At 55.0% G+C, this 21,276-nt stretch overlaps 1 protein-coding gene across 3 annotated transcripts in view; it reads left to right on the top strand.

Moving 5' to 3' along the window:
• The window catches only part of AP3D1 (adaptor related protein complex 3 subunit delta 1), a 39,848-nt gene that overhangs the window by 7,611 nt on the left and 10,961 nt on the right, over positions 1 to 21,276 (top strand). For 2 of the 3 annotated variants that reach the window (XR_003238190.2, XM_026019374.2), the window contains exons 2-17: positions 7,482 to 7,577; positions 8,222 to 8,302; positions 9,362 to 9,442; positions 11,706 to 11,813; positions 13,317 to 13,446; positions 14,265 to 14,404; positions 14,527 to 14,600; positions 15,514 to 15,563; positions 16,690 to 16,739; positions 17,115 to 17,163; positions 18,197 to 18,342; positions 18,435 to 18,583; positions 18,654 to 18,884; positions 19,358 to 19,589; positions 20,512 to 20,657; positions 21,013 to 21,154. Coding sequence is in view for 2 of the 3 variants with exons in the window: in XM_026019374.2 (XP_025875159.1) it covers positions 7,482 to 7,577; positions 8,222 to 8,302; positions 9,362 to 9,442; positions 11,706 to 11,813; positions 13,317 to 13,446; positions 14,265 to 14,404; positions 14,527 to 14,600; positions 15,514 to 15,563; positions 16,690 to 16,739; positions 17,115 to 17,163; positions 18,197 to 18,342; positions 18,435 to 18,583; positions 18,654 to 18,884; positions 19,358 to 19,589; positions 20,512 to 20,657; positions 21,013 to 21,154 (1,905 nt within the window). In the remaining variant the exon portion in view is untranslated. The remainder of the gene's footprint in view (positions 1 to 7,481; positions 7,578 to 8,221; positions 8,303 to 9,361; positions 9,443 to 11,705; positions 11,814 to 13,316; positions 13,447 to 14,264; positions 14,405 to 14,526; positions 14,601 to 15,513; positions 15,564 to 16,689; positions 16,740 to 17,114; positions 17,164 to 18,196; positions 18,343 to 18,434; positions 18,584 to 18,653; positions 18,885 to 19,357; positions 19,590 to 20,511; positions 20,658 to 21,012; positions 21,155 to 21,276) is intronic. The other variant, XM_026019376.2, reaches the window with a different exon arrangement.

Consider the following 21,276-nt stretch of genomic DNA (forward strand, 5'->3'; position numbering starts at 1 on the left):
TACTGAGAGTGATGTGGGCCATGAGGGTGGTGGGAAAGACCATGACTGTGCACAGGGTCTGAGAGCTGACTGCAGGGAGGAGGTGCCCCTGAGGTGGGAAGAGGGGCAGGATGGGGGTGGGGTGCTCACTCTCTTCAGTTGCTGGAACTGTAGTGGATCTGGGCATCTGCGTGGGGCCTTTGGGTTTGTGCTTCTCCAAGGTCGCCACAGCCAAATGGGGACGAGGACAGCAGCCTCTGTTGTTGCTTACACTTGAATATAGCCAGTAGGACTTCTTTTCATTTCCTCACTGATTTACTGCATTTTGGGGTTAAAATGATTGAAATGATGGTGATGATGGTGATGGTAGACAGCAGCCAGGTGGTCCTATGCAAAGTGGGTAAAATTGTCACCACCCTGTTCCAATTGTGTTGATTTGAAATTTTGTGGTCTGAGAAATTCAAATAGCTTGGAACACTGATTTAATTAGACTCCTCAGTAGGACATCCCTTGTATGCTAGGCTCTCGTGGGCTCAACCACGTAAGGGGCCCAGAGGTCAGCAGTCCTGTGACCTCTAGGCCCCACGTTCATGTACAGGGTGGTGTGGGCTCCAAGTCCCTGAGCCGGGGAATCAGTGGGGCCCACAAACAACTGTGGGGAGTGACAGAACCGGCACATTTGGAACAGTCCAGAGAACCTCTCAAATATGATGAAGCAAGTGAGGTGCCCTTCGACAGGTGAGCTGGTCTGTCTAGCACTAAAAATGAGCCGTGCAGCCAGACAGAGACACAAGGAAGCCACACACCGCGTGGCTTCAGGTCTAGGACCTTCTGGAAAAGGCAGAGCCGTGGAGGTGGTGACAGGGCCCACAGTGGCCAGGGTGGGGACGGTGGTTCAGTAGAGCAGGGGGTCTATAGGGCCAGGGCCTCCTCTGGGCCATGCGGTGACGGTGGCTCGGTGTCCGTGACATTCATGCAAACCCACAGGGCTTGCAGCAGCGATGGTGAGCCCTGGTCACCTGCAGGCTGTGGTTGGTAATGTCCCGATATTGGTCATCACCTGTCACACATATCAGGCTCTGGCAGGGATGCTGTGCGTTTACAGGGAGACGGGGCCTTGGGGAACTTCACCTTCCACCCCATTTTGCTGTGAACTTAAAGTTGGTCTTAAAACAAGGCCAGGGCCCAGCCCATGGTCTTTGAGCTGCCTGCACCTCAGAACCAACTACAGGGCTTGCAAAACCCACTCTGGACCTCACCCTGGATGGAGACCCTGACTCTGCTGATCCAGGGACAGCCTAGGAATCTGTTGTGGTGTTTTGTTTGATTTTTGTGGGTTTTTTTGTTAGATTTAAATAAAGTGCTCCTGGAAACTCTGCTAAGTGGCCAGGGCCGAAATGGCTATCCTGTTTTATTTTATTTTATTTATTTTATTTATTTTTAAAGATTTTATTCATGAAAGGCAGAGAGAGAGAGAGAGAGAGAGAGAGAGGCAGAGACACAGGGAGAGGGAGAAGCAGGCTCCATGCAGGGAGCCAAATATGGAACTTGATCCCGGGACCCCAGGATCATGCCTTGGGCTGAAGGCAGACGTTAAACTGCTGAGCCACCCAGGTATCCCCATGAAATGGCTATTTTAGAATAGACCTGAGGAGTTCCTGAGTGAGGGAAGTTTGTATCCTTTGATCTAGGTTAAATTCTCTAACAGAGAAGACGATGTGGAAAGGGCATGCGTTTCAGCCCTTGATTTGCTCTGTGCTGAAGTGTGAGTTTGCACAGAATAGGCTGAGGTGTTTGAGAAATTGAATCATGCTTGCACCTCTAATTTTTTTTCTTTTCCTTCCTTCTTTCTTTCCTTTTGTCTCTCTGGGCGTGTGTGTGTGTGTGTGTGTGTGTGTGTGTGTGTGTGTGTCGGGGCTCCTGGGTGACTCAGTTGGTTAAGTGTCCAACTCTTGATCTCAGTCCAGGTCTTGATCTTGTCAGGGTTGAGTTCAAGCCCTGAGTTGGGCTCCACACTGGGCCTGGAGCCTTAAAATAAGTAAATGTCAATGGCATTTAGCCATCTGTACCTTAGACTTTTTTTTTTTTTTTTTTTTTTAGTTTCTTTTCTTTCTTTCTTTTTTTCTTTTTTCTTTTCTTTTTTTATTTTTTTTCATTTTTTATTATTTTTATTTTTATTTTTTAAAGATTTTATTTATTCATAAGAGAGAGAGAGAGAGAGGCAGAGACACAGGCAGAGGGAGAAGCAGGCTCCATGTGGGGGAGCCTGATGTGGGACTCAATCCCGGGTCTCCAGGATCACGCCCTGGACTGAAGGCGGCGCTAAACCGCTGTGCCACCAGGGCTGCCCTTTTTTTTTAAATTTATGATAGTCACACACAGAGAGAAGCAGAGACACAGGCAGAGGGAGAAGCAGGCTCCATGCACCAGAAGCCCGATGTGAGACTCGATCCCGGGTCCCCAGGATCGCACCCTGAGCCAAAGGCAGGTGCCAAACCACTGCGCCACCCAGGGATCCCTCTTTTTTTTTTTTTTAAAGAATTTATTCATGAGAGGGGATCCCTGGGTGGCTCAGCGGTTCGGCTCCTGCCTTTGGCCCGGGGCGTGATCCTGGAGTCCCGGGATCGAGTCCCGACTTGGGCTCCCGGCATGGAGCCTGCTTCTCCCTCTCCCTCTACCTGTGTCTCTGCCTCTCTCTCCCTCTCTGTGTCTATCATAAATAAATAAATCTTAAAAAAAAAAAAAAGAATTTATTCATGAGAGAGAGAGAGGGAAGCAGAGACACAGGCAGAAACACAGGCAGAGGGAGAAGCAGGCTCCATGCAGGGAGCCTGATGTGGGACTCGATCCCGTGACTCCAGGACCATGCCCTGGGCCGTAAGCAGGCACTAAACCGCTGAGCCATCCAGGGATCCCCTATACCTTAGACTTTAAAGTCTTTCTAATTTACATTTTTAATAGAATTTTCTAGATCTAGATTATGTCCACATGCCCTTACCATTTTTGTAAAAGGGGAATGAATACTCTGCTGCTTTGTTAGCCGTGTTGTGTGTGAGTAGAAGGTGACTATGATCTCTGTGTCTGCTTTCTTTACCTTCCCGTGAGGTAACACTAAAGTCCTCCTGTGTGAGCAGGAGACAGATTCTTCTCTGTCCTTGTCACTCTCCCCCCTTTTCCTGTCTGCAGGAGTCACAAGCTACGAGCTGTTTTCCCACCTAAAAACTAACATTCAGGGCAGCCCGGATGGCTCAGCGGTTTAGCGCCTTCAGCCCAGGGCGTGATCCCGGGGACCCGGGATTGAGTCCCACGTCGGGCTCCCTGCATGGAGCCTGCTTCTCCCTCTGTCTGTGTCTCTGCCTCTCTGTCTCTATCTATCTTCTGTGTCCCTCATGAATAAATAAATAAAATCTTAAAAAAGAAAAAAACACGTTGAGGCAGGGCCTTCCTGAAAGCCACTTCTGTGAGTCCTCCCGGCTGAGTGCTCTGAGCTTCGGGGACAGTTGTCGGCGGGCTCCACACAGCTGCCTCTATTCCCTGGGGATGCTGTCGTTGGGTAGAGGATTCAGACCAGCAGTTTTTCTGCCGTTGCGGTGCCTCCATTGTTTCTGCGACAGCGTGGAATCCTTTCTCCCTTGTAGGTAGCCCGTCCTTTCCCTCTGGCTGCTTTCGAGATTTTCTCCCAGGGTGCCTGGTGGGCTCAGTTGGAAGAGCAGGTGACTCTTGCTCTCAGGGCTGTGAGATTGAGCCCTACGTGGAGTGTAGAGATTGTGTAAATAAATTTTAAATTATTTTCTCCTAATTTTTAGGTTTTGGCAGTTTGACTTTGACTTGTTTGGGTGTGATTTTTCTTTTCATTTTCTATCCATGGGTGCTGAGCTTGAATCTGTAAATTTATGTCTTTCATCAAATTTGGGAAAATTTTAGCCATTAGTTTTTCAGTTATATTCTGTGTCCCACCCTTTCCTTTCCTGGAACACAGTTATGCGTACGTTGCACTGTGTCCCACAGGCCCTGAGGCTTCTGTCCTGCTTGGATGGCTTTGTTATCCCAACTTCAAGTTCACTGGCTCTCTGTCAGTCTCCACTTTGTTCTTCACCCATTCGGTGACTCTTGTTTCAGAAATTGGTTTTCAGTTCTAGAATTTCCATTTGCTTGTTTCGTATAACCTGACTTTCTCTACTGAGATTTTCTCTTTTATTCTTGATGAGCAAATTTTCTGGTCCATGAGAGCATAGTTACAGTTGCAAAGTTGAAATCTTTGGGTGTTAATTCCATCATTGGGGCTAGCTTGAGGCCAGTGTGCATTGATTGTCTTTTTTTCTGGAGCATAGTAGTATTCTCCTGTTTGTTATTTGGAATAGCTGGCTCATATCCTGATATGGTGCCCTGGTATATTGTAGAGGCTCGAGATTCTGTCATGCTTTCTGAGAAGTACTGACTGGGTACACATTACTTTAGGGGACAGATTGCCCAGCTGAAGCTCCAGCTCTGCCTTTGTTGCCGTGGGCAAGAAGCAGGTGAAATGTCCATTTTTCCTAGCTTTCACTGGACTGTGCAGAATGTGCCGTGCATGCCTTGTTCTGGGGTCACCTGGGATTCTGGCTGAGTTTATATGCCGAGTGTGGGCACCACCCTCACCCCCTCTCCTCTGGGATCTCCATCTTCGCTTGGCAGCTACTATGTTTGCCCTAGTCCCTACTTTCTTGTTCTTGAAACCAGGAGACATAGGTCTCAGCTACTCTGTAGGGTGCTAGAGATAAAAGCCACGAGAAACATGATGCCCAGTGCTTTTGTGGGAGGCTTGGCCTGATGGGAGCTGCTTGGCCATCAGCAGGAGTGGACTGTGCCCGGTGCTTCTGAAAGTTGGCAAGGCCCCTAGACTGTTGGGAGGTCATTGTGTGCAGGTAGACCACCTTTTATTGATCCAGCAGCAGCAGAACATTTGTGCTTCACTTTCAGATCTATCAGGATTTGTGCTGCTCTGTCCATTCAGGTGCCGTGGTTTTTTGGTTTTTGTTTTTTTGTTTTTTTTTTTTTTTAAGAATTTATTTATTCATGAGAGACACGGGAAGAGAGGCAGAGACACAGGCAGAGGGAGGAGGAGCAGGCTCCATGCAGGGAGCCTGATGGTGGGACTCGATCCCAGGAATCCAGGATCATGCCCTGAGTCGAAGGCAGAAGCTCAACCACTGAGCCACCCAGGCGTCTCTCAGGTGCCGGTTTTTGTTTGAACACCTGTTTTAGGTGTTCTTGGGTGTTCACCTAGGAGCAGGACTCTGTTTACCCATCTGAGGACCTGCTGGACTGTCTTCCTTCCCTGTCATCTGTGTGTGAGGCCTGGTTTCTCCAACACCTGTGGCTTTTTGTTCTTGCCCTTCTAAATCATTAACAGTCGTGACCCAGGACGCAGGAGGGGCCATCCATGCACTGTGATGGGAACTGAAGATCCCTGAGTGGGATTTAGTAATTTGAAGCCTGTTGGGGAGATATAGTGACACTTGTTCCATGGCCCTGACTCTCAATCATAAAATATTCATAATATGTTCTGTGGCTGAGAGAATGTTCAGGGAGCTCCTTTCCCCGTGAGCCTGTGTTTCAGGCAGCTGAGGATCTCGGGCTGGAGCAGGCTGTGGTCTGGGGGAACGTGAGCGGAGGGTGCGGGGTCAGTGTACAGGCCCCTTGGAGCAGGAACTGCTCTTGTGGTCTCCACCTAGGTCTCTTGGGATGGTGCCGCAGGGACTGACCCTGGAGTCCTGGCCCTAGTGGACGGCTGGGCACTTTCTAGCGGTTGTTGCTGTAGGTTAGGTGATGGAAGGCTCCGTGTGCTTCATGAGTGCCGGGCTCGCTGAAGCGTGCGGCATTGGTGGACAACCTCACTGAGCAGGCGGTGGCCACTCATGTCCTGGGTTCTCTCTGGCATTGCCGTGACCGCACCTCTGCGTGTCTTCGGGGCAGGGCTGATCGGAGCCTTGTGCCCCGCTGCTCCCAGGAGGGCTCATCAGGGGCTCCAGACCTCGTGTCAGAACCGTTCCTGATCAAACTGGTTTAAGTGGTAGACACACTGAATTTGTGAGGAAACCCAAGGGAATCCTAAAACATATGTTCCCACAAACACCGCAGCTTGGCTCACAGGAGTTGAGAGGTAGGAGAGATGCCGGTGGCCTGTCCCATGTGGCAGGGACATGCACACAGCGAGTGTGTGTCCCTCGTTGCAGGAGAGGCAGCTGGGGGTGACAAGCTTGGAAAGGGGGCAAGGGGAGGGCTAGGTGTTGAGCAGTCAGTGGGGCGTCGGCCTTGAGGGAGCCCATGAGGTGGGCAGGGGCCAAGGATGCCAGGTGGTGGGACCTGAGGGTTAGGTCCCCACTTGTGTAAGTCTGTGCAAGTTGTTAAAAGGCTAAACTAGAGATCAGGAAAGATTTCTGTGTCTTAACTTCCTGTGTTGAAGCTATGCTTTTTAACTTTTAAAACTTTTCAATGTAGAAAGTGTCAGCTGGGGCGCCAGGCTGGCTCAGCTGGAGAAACATGCAACTCTTGATCGTGGAGACCTTGCTGTCAGGTCATGATCTCTCAGGGTCATGAGTTCAAGCCCCACGTTGGGTGTACAGATGGCTTAAAAATAGAGTCTTTCAAAAGAAAAACGTGAACTATACACACAAGTTGGGAAAATGGAATAAATAGATCTTGAGGCACTTGCTCCCAGAACCCTCCTTTCCCCCTTCAGGAGGATTGTGAGGGAATCCCGGGCATCTTACCACACTGAAATGGCTTTTTATAAAGATTTATTTATTTATTTTAGAGAAAGAGGGTGAGAGCACGCATGTGTGAATGGGGAGCATCTCAGGCAGACTCCCTACTGAGTCCTGAGCCCAACTCACAGCGGGGCTCGATCTCATAACCCTGAGATCATGACCTGAGCTGAAATCAAGAATCCAGCACTCAACTGCGCCGCCCAGTCGCTTTTTAAAATAATGGTTTTTAAAAATAAAATAACAGTTTTATTAGATATTCACACACTATACAACTCACCTATTTTTTTTTAAACATTTTATTTATTTATTCATAGAGACACAGAGAGAGAGGGGCAGAGACACAGGCAGAGGGAGAAGCAGGCTCCATGCAGGGAGCCCGACGTGGGACTCGGTCCCGGGTCTCCGAGATCATGCCCTGGGCTGGAGGCGGTGCTAAACCCGCTGAGCCACCAGGGCTGCTGCCCTACAACTCACCTATTTAAAGAGTACAGTTCGGTGGTTTTTAGTTAGTGCGTTCACAGCAGCACAGTCAGTTTTAGAAGATTCTATCACCCCGTCCACCATAGCACCCCATGCTCCTTCCCCAGCACCCACAGACTCTCTTCCTGTCACTCTGGATGGGCCTGCTCTGGGTGTTTCACAAAAATGGAATCACACACTATGTGGCCTTTTGTGTTTGGCTTCCTTCTGCAGAAGTTATTCTTAACTGTTCTTGTCAGGCACTAGCAGTTTTTCAATTATTTTTCCTTTTAGGCAAAATACATCTCTCAGTGCATTGATGAAATCAAGCAAGAGCTGAAACAAGACAACATCGCAGTAAAAGCAAATGCAGTCTGCAAGTTGACCTACGTAAGTACCGAGGACTGTTTGCTCAGGGGACAGCACTTCAGGGGACTGCCCCCTCCCACACCCATGCAGCGGTCAGGCTGGTTATCCATCCTTTCTTCCCTTCCCTCCTGCTGTCCACCCATTTATCCACTCACCGCCCATTTCTTCTCACCTGCCAAACGTGGATCAACAGTAGCTCCAGGCACTGGCTTTGGCACACAGGGCAAATTCTCAGAGTTGAGAGCGGGCATGCTGTGATGACCCTGTGGCACAGGGCATGACAGGCCGCACCTGGACTGGGCCAAGCCCCCCCTCATCTGGCCTCTTTTCTGGTCACATGGGAGGGGGAAGGCTTGCCAGGGGGATCCCATCACCTTGTACCTTTTAGGAGGAGCAGGTCCACTCATTGATAGGAGTTTTAACCAATGCTCGTGGATGCTGGCTTTTCAGTTGCACTGCTTATCCGCCGCCTCTGTGATTAACCTGTCCCTGTGTGAGGACTAGCGTCAGAAGAAATGAAATTCTCCAGGGTGTGTGTTTGGCAAGGCCCACCCACTGGGAGTGTGCATGGTGTTTGCTTCTCCGCCAACTGAGACAGAATGTTGAATGTTGGGGTTTAGGTCTTGGCGTGTGAATGGAAATCACTGTGCCTGTCTTTCCAACAGTTACAGATGTTGGGATATGACATCAGCTGGGCTGCCTTCAACATCATAGAAGTGATGAGCGCCTCCAAGTTCACATTCAAGGTGAGGCAGATGAGCTTGCTGTGGGACCTGAACCCCATGATGACGGTCAGAAGGACACAAGAGTGTCCCCTGGCGGGAGGCCACACCAGAAAATGTGGGATACAAGCCTCAGTGTTTGTTGTGTTCTTAATTAATTCTATCTACATGATGTTTTTCTTTCAACTTTAAGGGAGGTCTGTGAAATGATGGGTTCATAGGGTTCGTTATATATTTTGTAATATTAGTTTAAGTAAAGTTATAACTCTATCCCAAAACAAGCAAACACCGTCTCGCACAGAGGCCACCATGTGCCCCCTGCCCCAGGGCCTTGTAGTGGTTTCTGAGTATTTCCCTTCACCTCAAGGGGGGCCTGCTCGCGAGTGATCTGGGGAGCTGCCTCCTTCTCACTTGATATTGTAACGTGAGTGTGTCTCCCATTTTAGTAAATATTTTGCAAAATGATTGTCAACACCCACAGCCCATTGGAGAGCATTGTGTAGTTTCCCTGGGTTGCAGCGCCCACCTGTGGTCACTGCCTGGGTCAATCTCGGGCTCCTTCTGGCGGATGCAGTCGTCCTGCCTGCGGGCTACTCTTGGTGAAGAGGGAAAATGCTATAGTCGCCAAAATTGGGGAGGTGCTGTGTGCACACATTAAAGCATCACGTACACGTAAACACGTGACATAGATGTCCGTGTCAGCCTGGCAGGGAGATCTGAGTGCTAAGAAAAGCCAGCACTTATGATGACTTCCATATTTGATCCCAAGGGCAGTTCCTGGCTGCCAAGGAGGTAGTCAGAAGACACGCTAGGAAGAGGACTGGATGGTGTAGATGACCTTACAAGACCTTTTGTGATTCAAAGACTGCATCCTCTGAGCTCTGGGGGGGCTCCTCCTCCTCCTCCTTAAAGGACTTCCTGCCATCCACCCACCTGTGGCCCCGCAGCCTGCTGCAGGCTGGGGCTGCCTGGCCCAAGGGTTGCTTGGCACAAAGCTTGAAGCTCAGGGGATGGGCTAGGGCTTCTTCCTCTGGAGTGTGCAGCCCTTGTCTCATGTCTGACGCCCTCGTGTCTGACTCACAGCGGATCGGCTACCTTGCTGCTTCCCAGTGCTTTCATGAGGGGACCGATGTCATCATGCTGACAACGAACCAGATCCGCAAGGTAGGCAGTTCTCCTGCACCCACGGCTGTCAGTGGCCCTCACTGAGTGCCCTCGTGTCACCCTCTCCCCGCAGTGTTCTCCATGCTGGCCTTTCTGGTGCTCCAAGTGAGCAGTAAGTAGAAAGCACTGAGGTCAGCAAGCTCTGGCTATTGTGACCCCTTCGTAAGCCTGTGGCTTCTGAACACGGTGCTGCTATTGTCAGAGGACGCCCCGAAGTGGTGTAGCTGGTGTGTGTGTCTGCTGTCAGGCACTGGGCAAGACCAGACAGTTGTTAGACGTCCCTCTTCCCTCACTGGTGCCTCTGGGTGCTGGCAGGCCGGCTCCTGGCCGCTCTCCTCTGGCGGGCATGCTCACTGAGGTTGCACACCCTTCCTAGTGTGGACCTTTCTGCCCCCTGTGTCTTTTTTTTTTTTTTCTTTTTTTTTTTTATGAAAGAAAGTGTATGCTTTGGGGTTGGGCGGTAGGAGAGGAGCAGAGGGAGAGGGTCAGCAGACTCTGTGCTGAGCGCAGAGCCCGACTGGGGCTCCATCTCACGGTCCCGAGATCATGACCTAAGCCAAAAGCAGGAGTCAGACGCGTAACTAACTGCACCACTGAGGCGCCCCTACCCACTGGGTCTTTTGAGTCCCCATACGTATGTCTCAGTCATGTGTGGAGTTATTTTGTGTCTGGAGATGGTCTTGAAGATCATGAGTAATAAATTTCTTCGTTGGCTGTAGAGCTTTGAGCATCTCCTGTGGTGTAATAAGGGGGAGAATCCGGCTCGGCTGTGGTTGGGTGTACAGGCCAGACCACTTGAGTTGTGGTTGCCCCATAGGGGGACCTGGTGACCTAGGCTGGGCTTCTGGACAGGTTCCGTAGCACTTGGGCAGCACAGCACTGGCCAGGGTCTATCTTGGCACTTGGCACAGGACAAGCCGCTGGGCTGAGCACGTGAGCCTGTGGTTCCCAGGCCGCCAGCCATGGGTCAGGTGATGCGGCAGCACAGGGCATCGTGGGCGCCATGGGGCTGAGGGACACGCTCAGCTGGGAGCAGCAATGGGGTGTGTCATGGGAGGGCAGCAGGAAGGAGGAACATGGGGGTCTCTGGCCCAGCTTGGGTTTTCCTGCAGCCATCTGGGCACAGCCGTGCCCCCTACCCATCCTTTTGTAGCCACCTCTGCGTAGACATAGATGGCTCCCACCTCGGGCAGAGGTGTGCTCCAGGCAAGTCACCTAGATCTGCTCTGCTGGGGGACGGCCTGAGCCTGAGACGTCCCCATAATTGAGCAGAGGACACACCTGCCCTGTTAAAAAATATTGTTCTCCATTTTTGTCCCTGATGTTTGTGGTCGGCATGTGCGTCATTATCAGCAAACCTGTGACTTCTGGAACAGCTTCTGTAGACCGTCCCTGTCCCCCACCCCTCATCCCCTTTGGTTGGAGCTCTCCCCGCTTAATGGGGACCTGAGTGTTTTCTCCACAAAACTCCATTTCTGAAAAGCCCTATGGTGGCTCTTCCCTGGCCCTTTGTAAATCCTGCTGTATCAGGGATCTGGCTGTCTGGGGCCTGACACAGTCATGTCACGTCAACCTGGGCTGGAATGGATTCCAGAAGTCAGTGTTTTCAGGTTATTATCACAGTCTAGGAGGTGACCTCTTAAAGTGCCTCTCAGTGTGTTTTTACCACGTCTATGTGAAGTTTGGGAGTTCCTTAGGTAGGAAAGTCTCCCTGGAGTGAGTTTGTGATGCGGATGTCATTTTGCTGGTTTTGAGGCAAGGCTGTTCTCTGGTCAGTGCAGTGAGAACAGCACCGAGTGACCAGAGGTCTGGGGCGGGGGTGCCGTTCTCGTGATGGATTTTCCTGCTCACCTGAAAGGTGAAATTCGGGCCAGAGCTGCCCTGCCTTTGGGAGGAATGGTCCTGGCTCTCATGGAGGAGAAACCCCAGTAGAGGCAGAGGTCCCGGGTTCTCCTCTGCCCTCATCAGCCTCCTGGGGTGCGCAAGCTGGCAGTCACCTCGAGAGCTGGGCGCTGGTGCCAGCTCAGCCCCAGTGGTGGCGCTGGGATACCGGGCTGTGCCTAGTTGAGGGCAGCGCTCACTGTGTGCCTCACCCCACGGGGCCAAGACAGCCCTCCCTTTGCCATCCTGGTTCTTTGGTGACAGAGCCTGGAACTGGCTGCTGCTGGTTCCTCCTCATGCAGCCCCAGCCCCAGGTCCCGAGCTGGGAGCCAATGACGCACAGTTGGCACCTGCCTGCTGACCCCTCTCCCTCCCTTTCCAGGACCTGAGCAGCCCCAGCCAGTACGACACTGGCGTTGCGCTGACTGGCCTGTCCTGTTTTGTTACCCCAGATCTTGCCAGAGACTTGGCCAACGACATCATGACACTGGTAAGTGAGTGTCCCCAGCGCCCCTTGGTCTTTGCTCTGTGACATGATTTGGTCCATTCAGGGCCTGGAAAACCAAGAACATCACACCAAGAACAGAAACGGGCCGGATTCCCCCAGATGAACTGGGGATCTAGTTGCAGTGTGTGTCCCTCCCCTATGGGGTCTGGTCTCAGGCCATTGTTGCCCTCACATTCTTTCCTCGCCTCCTTTCAAATAGTCCTGCTTTTGATGGAGGTGGGATGGAGGATGGGTGGCCCTGGGGCGAGCGCCCATGCCGCGCAGTGCATGCCCCGTCGCCTGCCGCCTCCCTGCAGCAGGGGTGCCAGTGGTGGTTCACAGGCTGTGCGCACACAGTTGGCGCGGTCCTTCCTTCCTGCTTGGTCCCTGACGCCATGTGTTCCTCTCTGGCCACAATTTGACTTCCTGTGCTTCAGTCCATCTGGAGGGCGGAAACCCCAGCCAGTGCTGATCTCCCGGGTGTCCAGAGCGTCTTTCTAAAAAACATGTGTCCTCTCAGGAGTTGTGGTCCTTAAGAGGCCTGTGGTACACCCGAACCTCCACCTGACTGGCAGGCCTCTTCCCATTGGTTTTATCCAGGCAGATCAGAAAGGTGGCTCCTTTCCTCCCTGGAGAGTTCTGTCCACACGGGGTCAGCCTGTTTGCCGGGCAGTTGGATAGGTCCTGGCTTGTGGTTTCAGACCGTACATGCTAGCAGCTTCTAGTCAGGGGCCCGCACACCACAGCCCTGCCATGTGCTGGTGGCCACCCATTGTAAGTTGCTTTGCCCACCCGCTCACTTGCTCACGTGGTGTCCCTGGTGGCTCCTGCGGTGCAACAGCAGCACCACAGATGCTGCCCTTCGGGCCCAGACAGCGTGCCGATGCCGTGCTGGCGGAAACAGCCGCGCTAAGTTGTGGGACTTGGGAGCTTTCTAGGGGTGTGGCTCCCCAGGGCCCTGACAGGTGATAAGTGCACCCCCCTGAGGGCAAGAGGCCTTCCTGGCCAGAGAAAAGTTCCAAAAGGACAAGGGCTCCAGGACAGTCCCATGTAGAGGTGGGGGAGGCCTGGGCAGCTCTTGGCATCCTACTTGGGGGACAGGCCTTTGCAGCCGGAGGAGTCAGGCCAGCGTTGACTAGCGGAGCCTCTTTTTTCCAGTTAGGGTCCCCTCCCTCCCTCTCTGTCCTTCATTGGGTTTACGTGAGTCTGAGAAAGGGCCTTGGCCTCTGCAGGGCAGGTCTGAGGTCACGGACATAGGGAAGCTGGTGTCAGTTCCGTCCAAGACCCTGTTTTATGATCCCTGTGCTTGCGGCAGTGAAGCAGGTGCGCAGGCCTGACACCAGATGAGCTGGAGAGAGGGTTTCCCTCCAGGTGACGGAGGGGAGACCGGGGTGGGTATGGGGGAGTGAGGCGTGGCTAGGGGAGACGGAAAGACCTGGGTGTTGGGGGAGGGGAGGGAACAGCAGGAGTGTGGAGGGGAGGCTGACCGGCCCTCTGCTCCTGCAGATGTCACACACCAAGCCATACATCCGGAAGAAGGCTGTGCTGATCATGTACAAGGTGTTCCTGAAATACCCCGAGTCGCTGCGCCCTGCTTTCCCCCGCCTGAAAGAGAAGCTGGAGGACCCTGACCCTGGTTGGTTGATTTATGATGGGACAGCGGGGCTGCAGGGATCCACCAGCATCTGCAAAGGCCTGGTGGAGGGGGTTGCAAGGAAGGAGTTGAGGGGCACTAGGTCCTGGGCCTTCCGTCCTGGCATCCCACCAGACGGCATCTCCTTACTTCCTGGCTCCATGAGATGCCAGGTTTGCCTTCTGCTTTCCCTGCTCTGGCCCCAGACTCTGCCGCCATTTCTCCAAGGAACCTGGTCCCATTTGTTGGTGTGGGATGTAGACATCAGGCCCCTCGCTGCCAGGCAGTAGACACCCAGCATCCATGCAACTGTGCCAGGCTGCCTGGCTGGCTGTCCACACGTTAGCATTCACAGCTTTATTCTGACACCTTGATTTAAGTCCCACACCACAGGGCTCATGCCAGCTTTCTACCTGTTTTCTGTAAATCCTTCTCTCGTCAAGGACTCCCTGGAGTGAGCACACATCAGACAGCTTCTCTAAACAGGAGGCAAGGTCCGACTTGTTCCGGTGGAACCTGCCTTGTATCAGGGAGAATGACAGGGTGTGGAAAGTTCTGATAGGGGAAGTAGGAGCCAAGGTGGCAGGTGGGGGGTGCCCTGCACCAGAGTGACTTTGATCCTGCAGGGGGCCAGCCCCAGACTCAGGCAACTGGTGGTTGGTGCTTGAGCCACCCCAGGTGATGGGCATGGTGCAGGCACAAAGCAGAGGTGCCTGCACTTGGGGTGACTAGCCAACTGAGGAGGACCCTCCCGGATAAGGGTGCAGCCTTCATATCGATGATGCTCTTACTGATGACATGGTCTCCCCTTAACTTCAAAGGGGTGCAATCAGCAGCGGTCAATGTCATCTGTGAGCTGGCCAGGCGTAACCCCAAAAACTACCTTTCCCTCGCCCCACTGTTCTTCAAGCTGATGACCTCCTCAACCAACAACTGGGTCCTCATTAAAATTATCAAACTGGCAAGTAGCCCTCCCATCCTTCCCTTTTCTCACCGCGTGGGAACGCCGAGTGTACGTGGGTGGGGGGTTGGAGTCAGTGTTGTTCCTGCCCCCAGTGACCCACTGGCCTCTCTTGTCCCTAGTTTGGTGCTCTGACCCCTTTGGAGCCAAGGTTGGGCAAGAAGCTGATTGAACCTCTCACCAACCTGATCCACAGGTGAGCACCTGGCCCCCGCGTGACCGCACCGTCGGGCGTGCGCGGGCCTGCACTCCCTCTGGGCACGAGGACCCTGGGGAGAGTCTCAGGGTCAGGAAGCAAACACCCGCCATGTGATTTTGCTCCAGGGAAGGAGCTGTGCTGCTGGGGCACCCGCTGGCCCTTGTAGGACACTGGGGGCTGGTCTGTCCTTTCCCTGGGAATCAGCTTTGGAAACAGCAACAGTAAGAGCGAAGAGAGAGCCCGCGGTTATCTCATGAGTAGACGTAGGCTGTCTGCTGCAAGAGCTTGGGCCTGAGATGCCGTTGGTTTTAAACGTCCCCCAGCACTGCGGGTATGGTGTGGCCCTGAGGTTTTCAGAGGAACTAGCAGGAGGCCCTCAGTCTTGTGACCATGGATGTGGATGGGCTAATGGTCCCTCTTCTCTGGGACATGTGGCAGCACTGCACTCGGGTTTGAGTGACTTGGGATCCAGAGTGTCACCAGTGAGGAGGAGGTAGGAATGGAGTAGATGCACCTGGTGCCCGCCCTCAGTTGTTGCCCTGGCCATGCTCGCCACATCCCGAGAGTGGCACTGCAGCCATGGACTTCTCTTGCCTGTGTGTGGCCACGTCTTACTGCCCCCTGCCCCCACCCAGCCCCCAAGGTGGAGCTAGGTGGTGAGGTCCTGGGTTGGGACAGACGTTTAGTGAAGTTTTTCTTCCTGGGCATCACAAGATGGAAAGGTTCCAGGAATGGGCTCCACTGGTGGGAGCATCATAAGCCACCATTGGCAGTTAGAAAGGGAGACTTGTGTCCCTTGGGGAGTGCTGTGGACCTGACAGCGGCGTGCAGGGGGGGCCAGCAGGCATGTGCTTTCCCTGCATTCCTCAGGCGTTCTGGTTCTCACGCCTCTGCTCTTGTTCTCCTCCAGCACGTCTGCCATGTCCCTACTCTACGAGTGTGTGAACACCGTCATTGCAGGTGAGGGGCTGGCCACCGGGTCTAGAGTGGGCGGCTGTGGCACGTGGAAGACCCTCCCCACTCCCACCTGGGCGTCGAGGTGGGGCCCCGTGGTGCAGGGAGGATCCCAACTTTCTTTGCCCCTGTCCCTGCCACCCTCGTCTGGAGCCCCTGGGAGGTGTGGACGGCTCGTGGCACATCTGCCCCCAGAGCCCCCTGGTCCCAGTGCTGAGTCCTGCTGCTCTCGGCCACTCGTTCCCCTGCCAGCAAGACCGTTTTCCCTGAGGATTTTAGAGCAAATCTCAGGCACCGTGCCCTCCCCCCGTGGATTCTTAAGCACAGGAACCTACTACGAAAAGGTTTCACGAGCTGGGACCAGGAGGAGCTCCTCAAAGTCTCCCTGGAATCCCGCTAAGTTTGAGTCAGTCTCCCACCAAGGGCCACACACAGCATCGGCTGATGTGTTTCACACACTTGACGAGCCTGACTGCCCATGTGATTGGTTTGAACCAGAGTCGTGGCCCACGGGGTTTACCTCCTCGGTCCCTGCCTATCTGCCCAAAGTTGGGAAGCCAGCCTTACAGTCCTTCCTCAAGGCCCTGTGGGGACTTGAAATTCCACAGTTCACAGGAAACCAGCCAGGGTCCACACTCCACGATGACAGCTGTGTGAGCACGGAGGCTCAGTGGCAGAGTGGAGAGGAAGGGTGGTGGGCATTTGGGGCAGGCGAGTGCCCAGAGGCAGCAAATGCAGAACCTGGAGAATGAGTCTCTGTGTCTGCAGTGCTCGGTGGGGAAACGGGTGCAGCAGGATCAGTGCTGTGCTTGGTGATGGTAAGGGGGCTTGGGGGCATAGGGCGAGGCAGCAGGCCTGGCAATGCCTGTTTGGTGGGTCTCGGGAGGTTGTAAGAGCCAGGCAGGTAGGGTTGGCGCGGGTTCTGTGGGACTGCCCTGGACAGGGGTGCCTGCTTTGGGGCTTTGGTCTGTGCTCAGCAGCCAGATGCTGTGTGGTCAGCCAGCCTCTCGGGAGAGCAGTCAGCCCGACAGCTCCCGGTGTGCGGTGTTTCTGGCTGCTGGCCCCGAGTGAGTGAGCCTCTGCACGCCTGGTGAGGTGTGGGGACTTCCTGAGGCCAGGTTTTCTGTTTCAGTGCTCATCTCCCTGTCCTCTGGCATGCCTAACCACAGCGCTAGCATCCAGGTATGTCCTTGCGTGCATGTGGTGGTCCACCCCGCAGCCATCACTCACACGTGGCACCCTGCTCTGGGCCCTGGCCGGCTTGTGACTGTGGAGTTGACAAGCTGCGGGGCGGGGGGGGGGCGGACGCAAATGTTAGTACCCTAGAAGTTACTGACATGTCAGTGTGTGCTTTGGTGGACATTACACAAGCGTGTGTCCCTGTTGGTGGTTGCAGGCAGCCATCGTGCTGGGTGCTCTGCAGAGTGAGGCCCGGTATCCTCTGTCCCTGCCTGGTCCCAGAGACCCTGGGCTGGATCAGAGTGTGAGGCGGGCCTGGGGTCACTGACTTCACTATTATTTCAGAAGGCATGACCAGTGTCACCTTCCCCTTTGCAGCTCTGTGTTCAGAAATTGAGGATATTGATAGAAGACTCTGATCAAAACCGTGAGTCCCTCCTCCCTCTGCACACCCGTAGGTCCTGCGCCTCTGTAGCCCCTGGGGTCCTTGAGCTCTAGGAGAGCAGGTGCTTGTGGTGGTGAGCTGTGCGGGCCTGGCCTGTGCAGGCTGATACTCGAGCTTCAGGGGTGTTTTAAAGACACCAGGCTTTGATGGCCTAGCTGTGGCCCCGCTCTCCTCGTGCGTGCGGGGCATCTCTGCTGCCATCTTGGAGTGGGACTCAGCGGGTAGGGCTGGCTGGAAAGGTGGGGCCTGGGCAAGGTCCTTGAGCAAGACGTGGCTCCTCCAAGCTCCAGTTCCAGCGCGGGGCTCAGGGAGGTCAGTAACAAGCCTCCAGGTGTGGCCTGGAGCTGCCGGTGCCGCTCCTCCAGGGTCTCCTGTGAGCACTTGGTCCCATGGGAGTGCCCGCGGTTTCCTGGGATTGACAGGGTGCTTTAGCTCTAGCTCCTGGCAATCCTGGCACTTCTCCCAAAGAGTTTAAAGTAACCCTGGTGCACCTTGCTGGCTCGCCTGCAGGGGTCTAGCCAGTCACGCGCCCCCAGGCAGGAGTGGCAGGGGCTGCTGAGGACTCTGCATTTTTGTTCGGTGCAGGGGCTTCCACGCCTGTGCTGTGTGAGGCCAGATAGTAACTTCTCAGCCTTGCCGGCCCTGCATCGCCTGCCACTGTGCCAGCGGTGGGCACGGCCGTGTGCCTGTGCCTGTGGCGTTCACAGAAACGGGCTTCGAGTCAGACCTGGCCCGTGGTCTGCAGTTCATCACTGTAGCTTCAGAGGGTTGTGTGTTTGGGTTGCTTGGGGGCAGTCGCACCTGGTATGTGTGAGGTCCCTGGGCCTGTAGGGCCTGGAACTTCTCTCCCGGCACCCATCGTGCCGCTTAGGATCCCTGGGGGCCTGCATGCAGCTGGTTCTGACCAAGTCTAGGTTGTCGGGCCCGGGCTGCAGACCCGGCCTCGCTCTTTCTGTGCAGGCCCTGAAGCACGTGAGGGCGCATCCAGGTTAACTGCATCTCGCCATCTCTGCAGTGAAGTACCTGGGCCTGCTGGCCATGTCCAAGATCCTGAGAACACACCCCAAGTCTGTGCAGGCCCATAAGGACCTCGTCCTACAGTGTCTGGATGACAAGGACGAGTCCATCCGCCTACGGGCTCTCGACCTCCTGTACGGAATGGTGTGTGCCCCGCCCCAGGCCTGCGTGCCCTGCCCCAGCTTGGTCTGGCCCCTCCCTCAGCAGCCCCCTTCTCCTCACCCCCCACCCCCCAGGTGTCCAAGAAGAACTTGGTGGAGATTGTCAAGAAGCTGATGAGCCATGTGGACAAGGCCGAGGGCACGACCTACCGCGACGAGCTGCTCACGAAGATCATCGACATCTGCAGCCAGTGCAACTACCAGCACATCACCAACTTCCAGTGGTCCGTGCCCCACAGCCCGGGGGGGCGGGGGCTGGCGCCAGGGGCACTCCTCAAGGGCTCCCTTCTGCAGGTACATCAGCGTCCTGGTGGAGCTGACCCGGCTGGAGGGCACCCGCCACGGCCACCTCATCGCTGCGCAAATGCTGGACGTGGCCATCCGCGTCAAGGCCATCCGCAAGTTTGCAGTGTCGCAGATGTCTGCGCTGCTCGACAGCGCCCATCTGGTGGCCAGCAGCACCCAGCGCAATGGCATCTGCGAGGTGCTCTATGCAGCCGCCTGGATCTGCGGGGAGTTCTCCGAGTGAGTCGTGCAAGTGGTGCTAGGGGCGACCTGTGCTCCCTGGAGCGAGAGGGGTGCCAGCAGACCTGTGTCCCAGGTTCCCTGGTGGTCGCCCCAGTCTCTCCTTCCTGGGGCTTTCTCTCTGCTGAAAGAGCTGCTTTAAAAGCACACGTTTTCCACCGAGAGAACAAGCAAGAAGGTGGTCACAGTGTGGCCCAGGATGGCTGTGTCGTAACCCAAGTCTTGTCTTTTCCTTGCCTATTGCAGCCAGGGAAGCTTCATCACTCTAATTGTGCTGTCAGTTTGGTTTTGCTTGCTCTTCATCATTTGTTTCCTACGGGTACTTTGTGATTGTTCCTTTGTCTAACTTCCTTAGAGTTCTCTTCCTTCTCTTCTGGATGGGGGGAGTGTGTGCACGTGACCCCTGTAGCGGGGCGCCCGCAGGGCTGGCAGCCACAGGGGTGGCATGCTCATCAGGCCCTCCCTGTCTGCAGGCACCTGCAGGAACCCCATCAGACCCTCGAGGCCATGCTGCGGCCCAAAGTCACTACCCTGCCCGGCCACATCCAGGCCGTGTATGTGCAGAATGTAGTCAAGCTGTACGCGTCCATCCTGCAGCAGAAGGAGCAGGCCGCGGAGCCAGAGGCGGCCCAGGAAGTCACGCAGCTCATGGTGGACCGGCTGCCCCAGTTTGTACAGAGTGCGGACCTGGAGGTCCAGGAGCGGGTCAGTGTTTCTTCGGGGGCTCCCGTCTCTGGAAGAGCCCACACATTGTGCTTGTGTCTTCCCAACGGCGGCCAGCTTTGCCTTTTCCCAAGGGCAAGGTGCAGAACTCTGTTTTCCAGGGCTCCGCCTCAGCCTGGGGATGTGAGCAGGCCTGGGCCCCCGTGGTCGGGGAGGCTGTGGGTAGTGGTCCGCAGGTAGAGGCCAGGGAGGGGATGGGTGGCGAGAGGATGAACAAGTGGGAGACGCTCTGACAGTGCGTCATTGGTCTTCGGGGGAAGCATCTAGTTGGCAGCAGGTTTCTGGGTGGGAGTTCAGGGTGGCAGTGTAGGCATCCACGGCCAGGCCGCTTCTGATGGCCTGTGGGCTACATGGGGCTTGTGGTTACCCAAACTGCACGTCAGCATTGAATGCCACTCGGGTCCAGGTGCGCTGTGGTTGAGGGCAGCGGCAGGACATGAGTCCAGCTGGTGGCCATGGTCCCCATGCATCCATCTGGGAGCCACACTCCAGCAGAATCCCAAGTCAGAGCCTACAGAGGACCAGCCGCTGTGAGGCGCCCAGGTGTCTCCTGGAAGGAGGCGCTGCAGGTCACTTGGGGCCTCACAGGCCTGTTCAAGGGCTTTTCTTGGACAGCCATGCTCTATGCTCGTGACGCTGTCTCATCTGTGGGCCTGTTTCACTCTTCAGCCTCTTGCAGACTGACACGGAGGCTGGGGCTGGTTTCTTCCTCGGTGCATGCTTCCACGAAGCCCATGGCTTCTCCGAGCTTTCCAGACATTCTCAGTACAGCTTAGGCAAGGGGCAGCCATGCTCACTTTCCCTGGGCTGGGCATCCACAAGGTCTGAGCGTTAGCTGTGGCTCTCAGTGGCCTTCAGGGCCAGTTCTCTCTGACCCTTTGTGACTCCTCTGTGGTCCCCTCAGGCGTCCTGCATATTGCAGCTAGTCAAACACATCCAGAAGCTTCAGGCTAAGGACGTGCCAGTGGCTGAAGAAGTGAGTGCCCTTTTCGCTGGGGAGCTGAACCCAGTGGCTCCCAAGGCACAGAAGAAAGTTCCAGTTCCTGAAGGGTGAGCTGCACAGCCCATCAGAGGGTGTGGGCCAGGGTGGCAGGAGGGAACTACAGCAGGGCGTTCACTGGTGTCTCTGTCCCAGTGGCCGGGAAGTGGATGGAGGCAGCCCTTGCCTGTAAACTTCGGGGCCTTGTGAGCCTGCACAGGATCCTCAGGACACACAGGGATCATGAGGGCCAGCCCTGCGCCGGGCGCCCCTAGACGAACTAGGATGGCTGTGATTTCAAGTAGTGGCCTAGTCTTCGTGTCCTTGTTTCCAAGAGGACGGGGTGTTCCTGATGCACATGCTGCTTTGAGTGTCCAGGGCCGGGCGCACAGCCTGGAGCTGCCTTGTGACCTCACTGTCTTGTAGCCTAGACCTGGATGCTTGGATCAATGAGCCACCCTCAGACAGTGAGTCTGAGGACGAGAAGCCCAAGGCCATCTTCCACGATGAGGAGCAGCGCCAGGCCAAGCAGCGGCAGCCTGAGGCGGATGAGGAGGAGCTGGCCCGGGTGAGCACTGACCCATGGAGGCAGGGGTTCATTCGCAGGGGCAGATGGCCTCACTCAGAGCACAAGTGACTATACAGTCGTATTGTTCTCTGGGCAGCACTGAGCTACCTTCTGAAGACTGG

This window comes from Vulpes vulpes, chromosome 9 (assembly GCF_048418805.1).
Source record: "Vulpes vulpes isolate BD-2025 chromosome 9, VulVul3, whole genome shotgun sequence".
NCBI lineage: Eukaryota > Metazoa > Chordata > Mammalia > Carnivora > Canidae > Vulpes > Vulpes vulpes.